A 13859-nucleotide genomic window follows, 5' to 3' on the forward strand; every position below is an offset into this window, starting at 1 on the left:
GCTATGCCAGGTAGGAGACCTACGCAAACTCCCTGTGCTTACCGGGGCTAGAGAGACCGGGCAGGCACCGTGTTATGCTATGGAGCGCACAGTGTTTCCAGTGCGGGTGCATAGCCCGGTGCGGTTCATACCAGCTCTTCGTATTGGCCGGGCTAGAGTGGGCATCAAGCCAGGTAAGGTTGGGCAGGCTCGGTGCTCAAGAGCTCCAGTGCGCCTGCACGGTCCGGTCTATCCAGAGCCACCTCCACACACCAGTCCTCCGGTGGAAGCTCCCCGCACCAGGCTTCCTGTGCGTGTTCTCTATCCAGCTTCACCAGTGCCAGCACCACGCATCAGGCCTACAGTGCGCCTCGCCTCTCCAGCGCTGCCGGAGTCTCCCCCCTGTTCAGCGCTGTCGGAGCCTTTCTCCTCTCCTGCGCTGCCGGAGTCTCCCGCCTGTTTAGCGCAGCCAGAGCCTTCCTTCTCTCCAGCGCTGCCGGAGTCTCCCGCCTGTTCAGCGCAGCCTGAGATGCCAGTCTGCATGGAGCAGCCAGAGCTGTCAGTCTGCATGGAGCAGCCAGAGCTGCCAGGTTGCATGGAGCAGCCAGAGCTGCATGGAGCTGTCCAGTCTGCATAGAGCAGCCAGAGCTGCCAGAGTCTGCATGGAGCAGCCAGAGCTGCCAGGTTGCATGGAGCAGCCAGAGCTGCCAGTCTGCATAGAGCTGCCAGTCTGCATAGAGCAGCCAGAGCTGCCAGTCTGCATGGAGCTGCCAGTCTGCATAGAGCAGCCAGAGCTGTCAGTCTGCATAGAGCAGCCAGAGCTGCCAGTTTGCATGGAGCAGCCAGAGCAGCTAGATCCGTCCAGTCAGCCAGAGCTGCCAGTCTTCCAGATCTGCCAGTCAACCAGACTCTTCCAGATCTGCCAGTCAACCAGACTCTTCCAGATCTGCCAGTCAACCAGACTCTTCCAGATCTGCCAGCCAGCCAGGATCTGCCAAAGCCAACTCTTACCTGGCTGCCCCTCAGTCCAGAGCTGTCCCTCAGTCCAGACTCTTCCAGATCGAGCTACCCCTCAGTCCAGAGCTACCCCCAGTCCCCAGCCACCCCCAGTCTGCAAGAGCCAACCCTCAGTCCTGAGCTGCCCCTCAGTCCTGAGCTACCCTCAGTCCTGAGCCTGCCCCTCAGTCCTGAGCTGCTCCTCAGTCCCGAGCTGCCCCTCAGTCCCGAGCTGCCCCTCAGTCCCGAGCTTCCCCTCAGTCCCGAGCTGCCCCTCAGTCCCGAGTTGCCCCTCAGTCCCGAGCTGCCCCTCAGTCCCGAGCTGCCCCTCAGTCCCGAGCTGCCCCTCAGTCCCGAGCTGCCCCTCAGTCACGAGCTGCCCCTCAGTCCAGTGGGGTTCTGGGTGAGGACTATTAGGCCATGGTCGGCGGCGAGGGTGGATTATCCCAGGACGCGAGGGGGAGGAACTATGACATTAATGGAGTGGGGTCCACGTCCCGAGCCGGAGCCGCCACCATGGACAGACGCCCACCCGGACCCTCCCTATGGTTTTGAGGTGCGTCCGGGAGTCCGCACCTTAGGGGAGGGGGTTCTGTCACGCCTTGGTCTTAGTATTTTGTGTTTTCTTTATTTATTTGGTCAGGCCAGGGTGTGACATGGGTTATTGTGGTGTGTTTTTTGTCTTGGGGTTTTGTGGGGTGTCTAATTAGTCTATGGCTGCCTGAGGCGATTCTCAATCAGAGTCAGGTGATTGTCGTTGTCTCTGATTGGGAGCCATATTTAGGCAGCCATATTCTGTGAGTGTTTTCGTGGGTGATTGTTCCTATCTTTGTGTTTGCACCAAATAGGGTTGTTTCGATTTTCATTATTTAATTTCGTTATTTTTGTAGTTTCTGTATGTATAGGTTTTTCTTCATTAAAATATCATGAATCATCATCACGCTGCATTTTGGTCCGATCCTTGTTCTACCTCTTCGTCAGAGGAGGAGATAGAAGAGAGCTGTTACAGTAAGAACTGCTGTCATTATTCTGTCAAGGATCTTTAAAAAATATATACATAATAGAGGCATACTAAGACAAAATAAACTGGACAATGTGTAACAGATAACACATTAGTGCAGGAAATAATATAATAAATTGATTAAAATGCTGGAAGTGAATTCTGGAATTAAACAATTAACTATGAAAATTAACAAAAGCTGTGTGCATTAAGGAAAAAGACTCCTGGCTCGAATAGAAGCCTGGCTCTAACAAGTGCCTGTTGTGTTCAGGGATTTAATCAAATATTTGCCCGGGCTATTCATTTAAGTTTTACTGTATTTTCTTTACACGTCTTAACAAAATTCTTGGACTTGTGCTTTCTACAGTATGTGTGTTTAGAACGTTCTCTCCTGTCGTTACCTGTACAGGTTGCGGGCCAGAACTTTGGTGAGCGTCTCCATGGTGAGGGACCACTCTGTGACCAACTCCTCCCAGCAGGTGAGCGAGGACAGCACGGCCAGCAGGTCGTCCCACAGCTCCCTGGAGATGTACACGTTCAGGTTCCCTTTGATCCAGGCCACTATCAAGGTCTACCAGAGAAGGAGGAGAGTCAGAGACCGACAGAGAAGCATGGCAAGTAGAAACGTCCCTTAGAAACATCCCTTAGTTAGGTCTCATGCAGAGGAAGGTTATGGAGGCACCATGGCTCTCTCAAAAGTCTTTGCCTCGATTCCTTGTGTCCTCTCCCAAACTTATTTTCAAAATTTCAGTGGGAAGCGAGGGGAGGATTCAAGGAGAGGACATGAGGAATCAAGAAAATACTATTAAGAAAAAGCCCTTGCGGTTAGTCACAGTAGGTGTCCCAAATGGCATCCTCTTCCCTATATAGTACAGCGCTTTTAACTCATGGGCCCAGGTCAAAAGCAGTGCATTATATAGGGAATAGGGTGGCGCTTGGGACACAACAACTGTTGTGAGTACTATGCTGGGTACCTGAAAGACGGCCCCGGCCAGCCTCCCAGAGAGAGTGATGTTCTTCTTGCCATGGGGCATGATGGAGGGAGGTCTCCTCATCACACACTCTGTCACCCTCAACAGCACCAGCAAGATCTGCTCCCTGCAGATGCATAGACAGACACCAGAAGAGTAGCGGTCACATAGGAACTTTCCACTTTTTGTGTAACATGAGGGATTCTATCCCTCCACCTTGGCCCTAACCTAACATACCAGGCATAAAATAAAAACCTGAGCAGGGTCTCTGCATCCAGTGTTCAGGGGGAAAGGAAGCTAGGTTGAAGATACTGTATCCCTGAAAATCGTATGTCGACACCCCATCAAATAAGTGGATTCGGCTAGTTCAGTCACACCCGTTGCTGACAGGTATATAAAACCTTGCACACAGCCATGCTATCTCCAAAGACAAACATTGGCAGTAGAACAGACTTACAGAAGAGCTCAGTGACTTTCAACGTGGCTATGAAGTCCATACAGAAATGGTTTGTTGAGATGGGTGTGGAAGAACTTGACTGGCCTGCACAGAGCCCTGACCTCAACCCCATCAAAGACCTTCGGGAGGAATTGGAATGCCGACTGTGAGCCAGGCCTAATCGCTTAACATCAGTACCCAACCTCACTAATGCTCTTGTGGCTGAATGGAAGCAAGTCCCCACAGCAATGCTCCAACATCTAGTGGAAAGCCTTCCCAGAAGAGTAGAGGCTGTTATAGCAGCAAATGGGGGACCAACTCAATATTATTGCCCATGATTTTGGAATGAGGTGTTCAACAATCAGGTGTCCACATACTTTTGGTCATATAGATTACATAACCAGACTCTTCAGATCTGCAAATATAGAAGGGTTAGGGCTAATGGGAGTGGTGGGTAGCAAATTGGGTCTGGCCATAAATGTATGCTATGCTTTCCCATTAGAACCAATACGCTGCTCAGTGTTAGCGTGTAGTGTTGTGGTGCTGTACCATGTCTTCTGGTCCATGGTTTCATGCATGACCAGGCTGCGATAGATGTTGAGGACTCTCTTGCACATGTCAACATGTTCCTCCAGCAACACCTTGAGCTCGTTGGCTGGCTCCAGCAGAAAAACGTTGGCAGAGTTGGTGACAAACACCTGGGGTGAAAGAGAGCGAGGGGTAGATGGTGGTGGTGAAGAAAGGCATGGAACTGGACAGTATCGGATGGAAGTTAGTGATCATTCCAGAATAAGACTTTATGTGGTTGCCGATTTATCATAATGTGTGTATGTGTTGGGCAATAGAAAATACCTGTAGAGTGGGCTGAACACCGGCATGCACACTGTACTCCAGCAGCTCTTTCTCAGACACTTTATTCACCCCCTGAGGACACAGAAAGACATACACAAGAAGTGTTAGACTGAGATACCATGAAGACAGGCGCCATCATGTGTACTTACTTGTCTTTGTTGAAGGTTGTGTTCATTAGACACCAAATATAAGAAAACGGACTGAAACAAGGAGTCCTTTTCCATTGCAAAATGTATTCCTTAATGGACCCTGGTGCTTCCATCCATCCTCCCCCATCCATCCTCCCCCACACTCACCTCCTCCTTCTCAGCGTCCTGTTGGGGTACAGGCTCTAGGTTGATCCCTCCAACCGTGGTAAAGAACTTCTCTTCCTCCGGCTCCCTCATAAACACAGGCTTGTCCTCCTGGGCAAACCATTCCTGGTACACCCGCACCACCTTCCTCATGGCTGCAGCCTCACACATCGGCAACAGGAAGGCCTGAGAAAAGAGGACACATCAATGTCACTGTGGATTCAAATGGAGCAGACTTGTTTATCTTCTCTGCTCTCTTTGGGGCATACAGCCACACAATACCAGACTTTTGCAGGGGTATTCAGACTTTTACAAGGGTATTCAGACTTTTACAGGGGTATTCAGACTTTTGCAGGGGTATTCAGACTTTTGCAGGGTTATTCAGACTTTGACAGGGGTATTCAGACTTTGACAGGGGTATTCAGACTTTGACAGGGGTATTCAGACTTTGACAGGGGTATTCAGACTTTTACAGGGGTATTCAGACTTTTACAGGGGTATTCAGACTTTTTCAGGGGTATTCAGACTTTGACAGGGGTATTCAGACTTTGACAGGGGTATTCAGACTTTGACAGGGGTATTCAGACTTTGACAGGGGTATTCAGACTTTGACAGGGGTATTCAGACTTTGACAGGGGTATTCAGACTTTGACAGGGGTATTCAGACTTTGACAGGGGTATTCAGACTTTTACAGGGGTATTCAGACTGACAGGGTTATTCAGACTTTGACAGGGGTATTCAGACTTTGACAGGGGTATTCAGACTTTGACAGGGGTATTCAGACTTTTACAGGGGTATTCAGACTTTTACAGAGGTATTCAGACTTTTACAGGGGTATTCAGACTTTTACAGGGGTATTCAGACTTTTACAGGGGTATTCAGAACATAGTAGTAGTAGTAATATAACTTTATTGTTCCAAGAAGGGAAACGTATTTATCACAACCAGAACCAGCAATACACAATGTACTGTGCGTTTGAGTATGTGTGCTGTACCTGTCTGAAGACCTCGGTGATGAAGTTGACGTTAGTCCTGGAGGAACAGAGGACTCGTCTCACCACCTCCTTGTCAGTGAGGTGCTCCTCGTCCATACTACACAGGCTGGAGGAGCTGGGCTCCCTCTCCGTCAGGGTGGAGGTGTTGGAGTGGGACTGCTCCTGCTCACACCCAATCGCTCTGTCCAGGCTGTCTGCCCTGGGGCCCAGGTCCTCCCCCAGGCCATGTCCCCGCGCTGCCAGCCCTGCTGCTGCCCTCTGGAACGCAACCAGAGAAACACAACCACCATTAATGCTTCCATAAGGACTGGAAATGTATGTAACACAATACATGAGTTGGAGGTTCACTAGTATATCCCACAGACAGAGAAATATCACAACTCAAAAGCTGTCCCAGAGGCTTTGTTTAATGTAAAGATAGTTATGCTAACCCTGCATACTTCTGCCCTTCAGATGTGCTGCCTGCATGGCCAACCTGGATGTTTATTGGCACGCTCTCTCTATGATTCCTAGATATAATATATACATTGTGCTAACCCAGGCAAACTCTCCCCTCGGGTGTGTATACGGTGATTACCTGGATGTTCTTTGGAACGCTCTCCCTCTCTCCGTCCACCCCGGGGATGTGTGTTCCAGTGTTGGAGCGTGGCTCCAGCCATAAGGACACCAGCCAGCGGATGAAGATGACCCGGGCGTTGAGGAGGCTCTCCTTGGTACAGTACACTGCCTCGTTGGTCTCTGGGTCTTTCTTCACCACACTGTAGTACGGCTTTGGTCTCATCGAAGGAACCTCTGGGGGGGGGGGGAGACGGAGAGGTTGAATAGAGTATACAGATGTATCACTATTCCCCTCTTCACACCATTGTGTTGACCCAACTCATACTGTGCTGGCTCTGATGTATAACCATGCCAGCTCAGCTCGGCTCAGTAGTACCAAAAGGGTATCAATGTACTTCTATGAACAGTGCACCACTATAGTAAAATGCAAAGCTAAGAATCAGCTTTAGAATGTATATAAACAAAGACCTATCTGTTTATTTCGCTCATACTAATTCAAATTTGTCTCCTCACCCAGTATGGGATGGTACAAACTGGTCTCCTTGGAGAAGTTGGGGAATATGTGCGGCAGGTAATATTTCTTGAAGTTTCCAAACAGGAATGCAAAGCCCTTCTCGTGGTTGTCTTTACACTTCCACTCCAGACTTTTGGCCTGCAGGGGGAAAGAAAACAAGAGACTACTGTTAACAAAGAGCATTACAGAAACAGGAGCAGAGACAGGGGTGAGAGGAGGCACTGTCTGCGGCAGGGAGAGAGAGAGAGAGAGAGCAGCCGTTAACTCAGTGTGTTTGTGTGTGAGCATACAGTACACTGCAGCAAAAGCATGCCGATGCAACTCAGCGTTAATAATGAGTTTGAGCTATACATATGAGCTATGGTGTTGATCCCGTTTAATTTTGAACTGAGTTCATTGTGGGTGACTTAACATGATGTAAGGAGGTTTTCAGGGGGTTACGGTCATTTGCACTTCTCAGCATGCAGACAGACGTCCATCTCAAAAGGCTCGCTGGTAGGTAGTAGGTAATGCATCCATGCCAAGCATGTTAGCAGTGTTAGTAATTAAGGGAAGAGTACCTGGTTTACCATGTATTTCAGAAGAGCCTCTAGAAAGTATCCTGTGAGGTCTTCCTGGGCTCTATCCCCTGCCTGAGGAGGGACCAGGGGACTGATCTCTTCTGGAGTCACTTGAGCTGAAGGAATGGAAGAAGAAGGGAAAGCAATATAGGAGGAGATAAAAAAGGATAAAAAGCTAAATAAATCAGCCCCATGGGCTTGACTGATAATTAGGTTTGACATTGGCCGTAGGAGTTTGAATCTGAAATATGTTTAGGCTGCAGAACAGCAGACCTGCCAACCCTGTCCAACTTTTTACTGAGTACCAGAAGCGCACGGGAAAATTAGAGATAACTATCTATAACGTTTTTCGTAGCACATGCTCCCAAGTTTAGTCTCTATAGTAGAGGAAACGGGTTACACAAAGCTTAAGTAGGCTACCGCAAAGAGAATCTGAACGCTGTCCGCTAGAAGAGTCCGCTGTTTCGGCCTATGTAAAAGGTGCCTATTGAATCTTTGCAGCGCATACATCATTTCAGATTTTCAAAATGTATAAAATCTCAAATCTATTGCAAAGGCATTTTAGAAGCATTGCCTCTGTCGATAATACCGGACACTCATTAATTCTCCATCACACAGTATTCTAAACTCACGACTCCATTTAATGCCAAGATGTTAATATTTATTTTTGATTATACTTTGTAATGCTTTTTGTGACAGTTACAGTCCATCAGGTTGCGTGATCCTCGTAATGTTACATGGAAAATACAATGAATGGGACGCAGAATAAAATGTATATCACACTTGCACAAATGCGACATTTGCATTTCATTTCATTCACTAGAAAATGCGAGTGAACGGCTGGCACTTTAGAGCACACTGAATGTCCATCTTATGTTCACTAACGTTAGCTTGAAACAATTAGTGTTTACCTTTCCACAACACACGGAGTCGAAAAGGGATTTGTCCATGTGTTTACATACAGCTGACAGTCGGCAAACTCAACACTTATCACAAAAAACAGGAGGAGGGGCAGACAGGGCATAGCTACGTCCAATAATTATGTTTTTATCTCCATGTCCATTGACACAAATTCCGTACGTCTGTATGTTGCATCCGTACATGTCTGTATGTTGCATCCGTACATGTCTGTATGTTGCATCCATACATGTCTGTATGTTGCATCCGTACATGTCTGTATGTTGCATCCGTACATGTCTGTATGTTGCATCCGTACATGTCTGTATGTTGCATCCGTACATGTCTGTATGTTGAGGCTTGATAATCGGGATGTTAGATTTTCTCAGTGGATTCATTTTTTATTCAAGTGTAATTACATTACTATTATTAATATATATATTTTAAATCAGGCCCTATTCATTTATGTGTACTTTTAACATTGGATCTCGAACCTGCGTACACGGACAGAGAAATGCGTAGTTGGTACGCAAAATGCTTGCATGTTGGCAGGTCTGGAATGGTCAACCTCAAGATTTTTCCTTATAACTACAGTCACTAGCAAGGTGATAGGTGTAGAGATACTAACTCTCCTGGAGGCTGAGAGGGGGGTTGACCAGGTTGTCCAGGGTTCGAGGGCCAAGCTCTGACTGGGGAGATGGGAAGCCAGGGATCAGACAGGCAAAAATCCATAGCTGCTCTCTCAGTGCGTTGCCTTGCAAGGCCTGCATCCATAGCAGGAACAGACGTACACCCTCCCTTCGGATCTACATGGGAGTGAGACACAGTCAGGAACAGAAATAGAATCGAGCCTTTCTATATTTATGAGCATTCTATTACCAAATACCCATAGCAGTCAACACCATTGCGAAAGACGAAGGCAACAGCAAAAACAGAAGTACTGCATGTACAGAGGCAGGTTGGCTACTGGCGATGCTACTGGCGAATGAAGGACCACTCTCATGTACCTTTAACGAGTTCCCAGTGTGCAACAACTTCTTCAGAATGAGGCCTGTGAGGACAACAAAACGCATCACATGGAATATCAACAACCGGACTGCCACTCCCCCTGCCCTTACCACACCCAACCAGCCCCGCCCCCAATACTACAGCACATGTCAGAGTTCTCGGTCAGACCTGGGAGACCCTCATCCCAGGGTCCTTGGCTTTCTCAGGGTGGGCTTTGTATCCAACTGCACAGTGGTCTCAATGCAGTGGAAAAGGAGAGACCATCTAGTGGAGGGGTGAGGAGAGGGCAGTGGAAAAGGAGAGACCATCTAGTGGAGGGGTGAGGAGAGGGCAGTGGAAAAGGAGAGACCACCTAGTGGAGGGGTGAGGAGAGGGCAGTGGAAAAGGAGAGACCACCTAGTGGAGGGGTGAGGAGAGGGCGGTGGAAAAGGAGAGACCATCTAGTGGAGGGGTGAGGAGAGGGCAGTGGAAAAGGAGAGACCACCTAGTGGAGGGGTGAGGAGAGGGCAGTGGAAAAGGAGAGACCACCTAGTGGAGGGGTGAGGAGAGGGCGGTGGAAAAGGAGAGACCATCTAGTGGAGGGGTGAGGAGAGGGCAGTGGAAAAGGAGAGACCACCTAGTGGAGAGGGGTGAGAGAGAGGGCGGTGGAGGGCAAAGGAGAGACCACCTAGTGGAGGGGTGAGGAGAGGGCAGTGGAAAAGGAGAGACCACCTAGTGGAGGGGTGAGGAGGGGCGGTGGAAAAGGAGAGACCATCTAGTGGAGGGGTGAGGAGAGGGCAGTGGAAAAGGAGAGACCACCTAGTGGAGGGGTGAGGAGAGGGCAGTGGAAAAGGAGAGACCACCTAGTGGAGGGGTGAGGAGAGGGCAGTGGAAAAGGAGAGACCACCTAGTGGAGTGGAGGTGGAAAAGGAGAGCTAGTGGAGGGGTGAGGAGAGGGCAGTGGAAAAGGAGAGACCACCTAGTGGAGGGGTGAGGAGAGGGCAGTGGAAAAGGAGAGACCACCTAGTGGAGGGGTGAGGAGAGGGCGGTGGAAAAGGAGAGACCATCTAGTGGAGGGGTGAGGAGAGGGCAGTGGAAAAGGAGAGACCACCTAGTGGAGGGGTGAGGAGAGGGCAGTGGAAAAGGAGAGACCACCAGGGCAGTGGAGTGGGGTGAGGAGAGGGCAGTGGAAAAGGAGAGACCACCTAGTGGAGGGGTGAGGAGAGGGCGGTGGAAAAGGAGAGACCATCTAGTGGAGGGGTGAGGAGAGGGCAGTGGAAAAGGAGAGACCACCTAGTGGAGGGGTGAGGAGAGGGCAGTGGAAAAGGAGAGACCACCTAGTGGAGGGGTGAGGAGAGGGCAGTGGAAAAGGAGAGACCACCTAGTGGAGGGGAGGGCGGTGGAAAAGGAGAGACCACCTAGTGGAGGGGTGAGGAGAGGGCAGTGGAAAAGGAGAGACCACCTAGTGGAGGGGTGAGGAGAGGGCGGTGGAAAAGGAGAGACCATCTAGTGGAGGGGTGAGGAGAGGGCGGTGGAAAAGGAGAGACCACCTAGTGGAGGGGTGAGGAGAGGGCGGTGGAAAAGGAGAGACCACCTAGTGGAGGGGTGAGGAGAGGGCGGTGGAAAAGGAGAGACCACCTAGTGGAGGGGTGAGGAGAGGGCAGTGGAAAAGGAGAGACCAACTAGTGGAGGGGTGAGGAGAGGGCAGTGGAAAAGGAGAGACCACCTAGTGGAGGGGTGAGGAGAGGGCAGTGGAAAAGGAGAGACCACCTAGTGGAGGGGTGAGGAGAGGGCAGTGGAAAAGGAGAGACCACCTAGTGGAGGGGTGAGGAGAGGGCAGTGGAAAAGGAGAGACCACCTAGTGGAGGGGTGAGGAGAGGGCAGTGGAAAAGGAGAGACCACCTAGTGGAGGGGTGAGGAGAGGGCAGTGGAAAAGGAGAGACCACCTAGTGGAGGGGTGAGGAGAGGGCAGTGGAAAAGGAGAGACCACCTAGTGGAGGGGTGAGGAGAGGGCAGTGCACTAATATGCTTCACTCTCACTCCAAATGCATGTTACAAATCATGTGGCTACAGTCAGTACTAATACAGACATTGGTAAGGGCCTGATACACACTTAACTGGCTTAACCTGCTTTTCAAACACATGATGGGACCAACTGTCTGATCATGAGGTAAAGTCTTGAGAAGGGATGGGCAACTGGCAAAATGTCATCTAAACCTCACGGCAAAATGTGTAGAATTGCAGGAAAGTAACTATCAACTGTCAAGAGGGGAGCTTCAAAAATGATGCGTTCACCCACATAAAATGTTTGCCCATCCCTGATCTAGAGCAAAACACACACATTCCCACTCATCTGATGAAGATGTCCACACTCAATGGCAACACAACATGTACAAAGGCCTAGTACAAATGTACCTATGCTGTGGAACTGCCATCGTCCTTGTATTCGCTCTGGTAGGAGTTGCAGAATTTTCTGTTAACAGAACATAGAATACAACAGTTAGGAGTGGTATGAAAGCCAGTGTCAGTATTACTACTGGGTTGAAACAAATGAATCCATCTTCATTGGAGAATATAATGTCAATTGTCCAAAGAATGTCAGTGGCCTAGCCTCTCTGTTGTGGATGAGCTATATCATCAGCCAAGCGGTAGACGTCTCTGACTCCATACGAAGAAGACCATGAGACAACAAGGGACAGGTGAGGTGAAGACACCTTTCCAGGGAAATCTTTGAAAGGAAGACTAGTGAGACTAGTATGACTAATCTCACACATTTCAACACCTGCAACTACTTAATCCCGGTCACCTCGTCTGACACACATGGAGAGGAAAGGCAGTTCTCTCAGGGAAACTCTTTAAGTATCACTGGCCTCAGATGTGAGGTCAACTGCAGCAGGAGGACTGGGTCCTACCTGTAAGGAGACTATGAAGATGTAATGCCACATGACTCATTCACACCCATGTGAACTGGTAAAAGGCCACTAGCTGTTTGGCAAACAGACACCCATTTTTTTGTGTGACCATAAACCTGCCTTTCAGCTCACTGTCTAGGTCTATAAATATGACACAAAACAAGACAATGCCTACAGTATGTGTGTGTGCATGTTGGCAGGATCATTTTGATCCTGTGTGTGTGTGTGTGTGTGTGTGTGTGTGTGTGTGTGTGTGTGTGTGTGTGTGTGTGTGTGTGTGTGTGTGTGTGTGTGTGTGTGTGTGTGTGTGTGTGTGTGTGTGTGTATGCATGTGTGTGTGTGCGTGTGTGTATGTATGTGTGTGTGTATGTGTGTGTGTGTGTGTATGTATGTATGTATGTATGTATGTATGTGTATGTATGTATGTATGTGTGTGGGTGTGTATGTATGTGTGTATGTATGTATGTATGTATGTATGTATGTATGTATGTATGTATGTATGTATGTATGTATGTATGTATGTATGTATGTATGTATGTATGTATGTATGTATGTATGTATGTATGTGTGTGTGTGTGTGTGTGTGTGTGTCAAGCAAACACAGAAAGAAGCCCTCCACTTTCTGATTTACAGTAGCCTACACATTAACCTGCTGGGGGGGGGGTTAGGCCAACTCTCTGTTACACCTACTCCATTCTGCTTTCTACGCATTCAGAATCCATCCCTCTCAAAATAATTGGGACACTCATTTAAAACAACTCCTCAATATTGCAGAAGTAACTGTCTTACCTCGAATATGAAAAGAATGGAGTCAAGTTCTTCCCTTTGTGATTTGTGACCTACAAAAGAAAAGAGAACGTGAGGAAGTGTCTGAAACAAAACCAGTGTCACCATGACTAGCGACTGTAAAACATCCTGTAAAATAACATTCATGTCAACCAACCAGACTATTTTCAAACTTTTATTCTCACCTTTCTGTTTGAGACTGACTTCAATGATAACAAAGTTCTCAAAGAACACATAGTAGATGTGAGAGTAGTACTGGTCAAAGAAATGCTTCAGGTCCCCCGACTCTGCATTTTCTGCAGAGAAAGAAAGAAAGAAAAGAAAGAAAACAAGAAAGAAAGAAAGGAAAGGAAAGAAAGAAAAGAAAGAAGAAAGAAAAGAAAGAAAGATAGGAGGAGAGAAGAGAGGAGAAGAGATCGAGAAAGAAAGAAAGAAATTAAGAAAGAAAGAAAGAAAGAAAGAAAGAAAGAAAGAAAGAAAGAAAGAAAGAAAGAAAGAAAGAAAGAAAGAAAGAAAGAGAGAAAGAGAGAAAGAGGAGAGAGGAGAAAGATGTACTGTTAAACCACACAGCAATGCAAACAAGCAGACATAATGATTCAGAGTTAAGGCTGCTATCTGAGAAGAATAATCAATGTCATACAGGCTTTGAATGCCCTGGATTTCAACTACACTTAAAATGACTAGGGGCCAGGAGGTTTTCCTGGTCAGGTCACACGAAAGCTACAGTAAAGCCTGGAGGTTTTATTGAACTTCAAAGACTCAGTCACTGCTCATTCACAGTCATTTCCCCACCTGTTATCATTCACCAAAGAGCTACTATGAATAGCCTGGAGGGGCTATTCATAGAAATAGAATGAATAGAATGGGCTTGGAAGCTCTAACTCTGGCAATTTGACTGGTAAACGTATGGGTGCATGAGCAAAGGCTGCCTGGAATTGTGTTGCAACAATTTCCATGGTATACTGAACAAAATTATAAAATCAACAATTTCAAAGATTTGACTGAGTTACAGTTAATAGAAGGAAATCAGTCCATTTCTGGTATCTTTTACTTCAGCTCATGAAAAATGGGACCAACACTTTACATGGCCTGCATACTTTCCAGACGTCACACATGAGCATGC

The 13859-nt window shown here is 48.0% G+C and overlaps 1 protein-coding gene across 10 annotated transcripts in view; it reads right to left on the minus strand.

Annotated features, from left to right (window-relative positions):
- The window catches only part of LOC118368142 (ral GTPase-activating protein subunit alpha-1-like), a 119857-nt gene that overhangs the window by 91649 nt on the left and 14349 nt on the right, over positions 1–13859 (minus strand). For 9 of the 10 annotated variants that reach the window (XR_008092897.1, XM_035751953.2, XM_052496688.1 and 6 more), the window contains exons 2-15: positions 12922–13032; positions 12740–12789; positions 11454–11511; positions 9059–9102; positions 8680–8857; positions 7155–7270; positions 6594–6732; positions 6100–6314; positions 5523–5780; positions 4531–4713; positions 4235–4306; positions 3932–4080; positions 2950–3073; positions 2377–2546 (exon numbers count right to left, since the gene is read on the minus strand). Coding sequence is in view for 9 of the 10 variants with exons in the window: in XM_035751953.2 (XP_035607846.1) it covers positions 2377–2546; positions 2950–3073; positions 3932–4080; positions 4235–4306; positions 4531–4713; positions 5523–5780; positions 6100–6314; positions 6594–6732; positions 7155–7270; positions 8680–8857; positions 9059–9102; positions 11454–11511; positions 12740–12789; positions 12922–13032 (1867 nt within the window). In the remaining variant the exon portion in view is untranslated. The remainder of the gene's footprint in view (positions 1–2376; positions 2547–2949; positions 3074–3931; positions 4081–4234; positions 4307–4530; positions 4714–5522; positions 5781–6099; positions 6315–6593; positions 6733–7154; positions 7271–8679; positions 8858–9058; positions 9103–11453; positions 11512–12739; positions 12790–12921; positions 13033–13859) is intronic. The other variant, XM_052496687.1, reaches the window with a different exon arrangement.

Source organism: Oncorhynchus keta, chromosome 35, assembly GCF_023373465.1.
Source record: "Oncorhynchus keta strain PuntledgeMale-10-30-2019 chromosome 35, Oket_V2, whole genome shotgun sequence".
Lineage (NCBI taxonomy): Eukaryota > Metazoa > Chordata > Actinopteri > Salmoniformes > Salmonidae > Oncorhynchus > Oncorhynchus keta.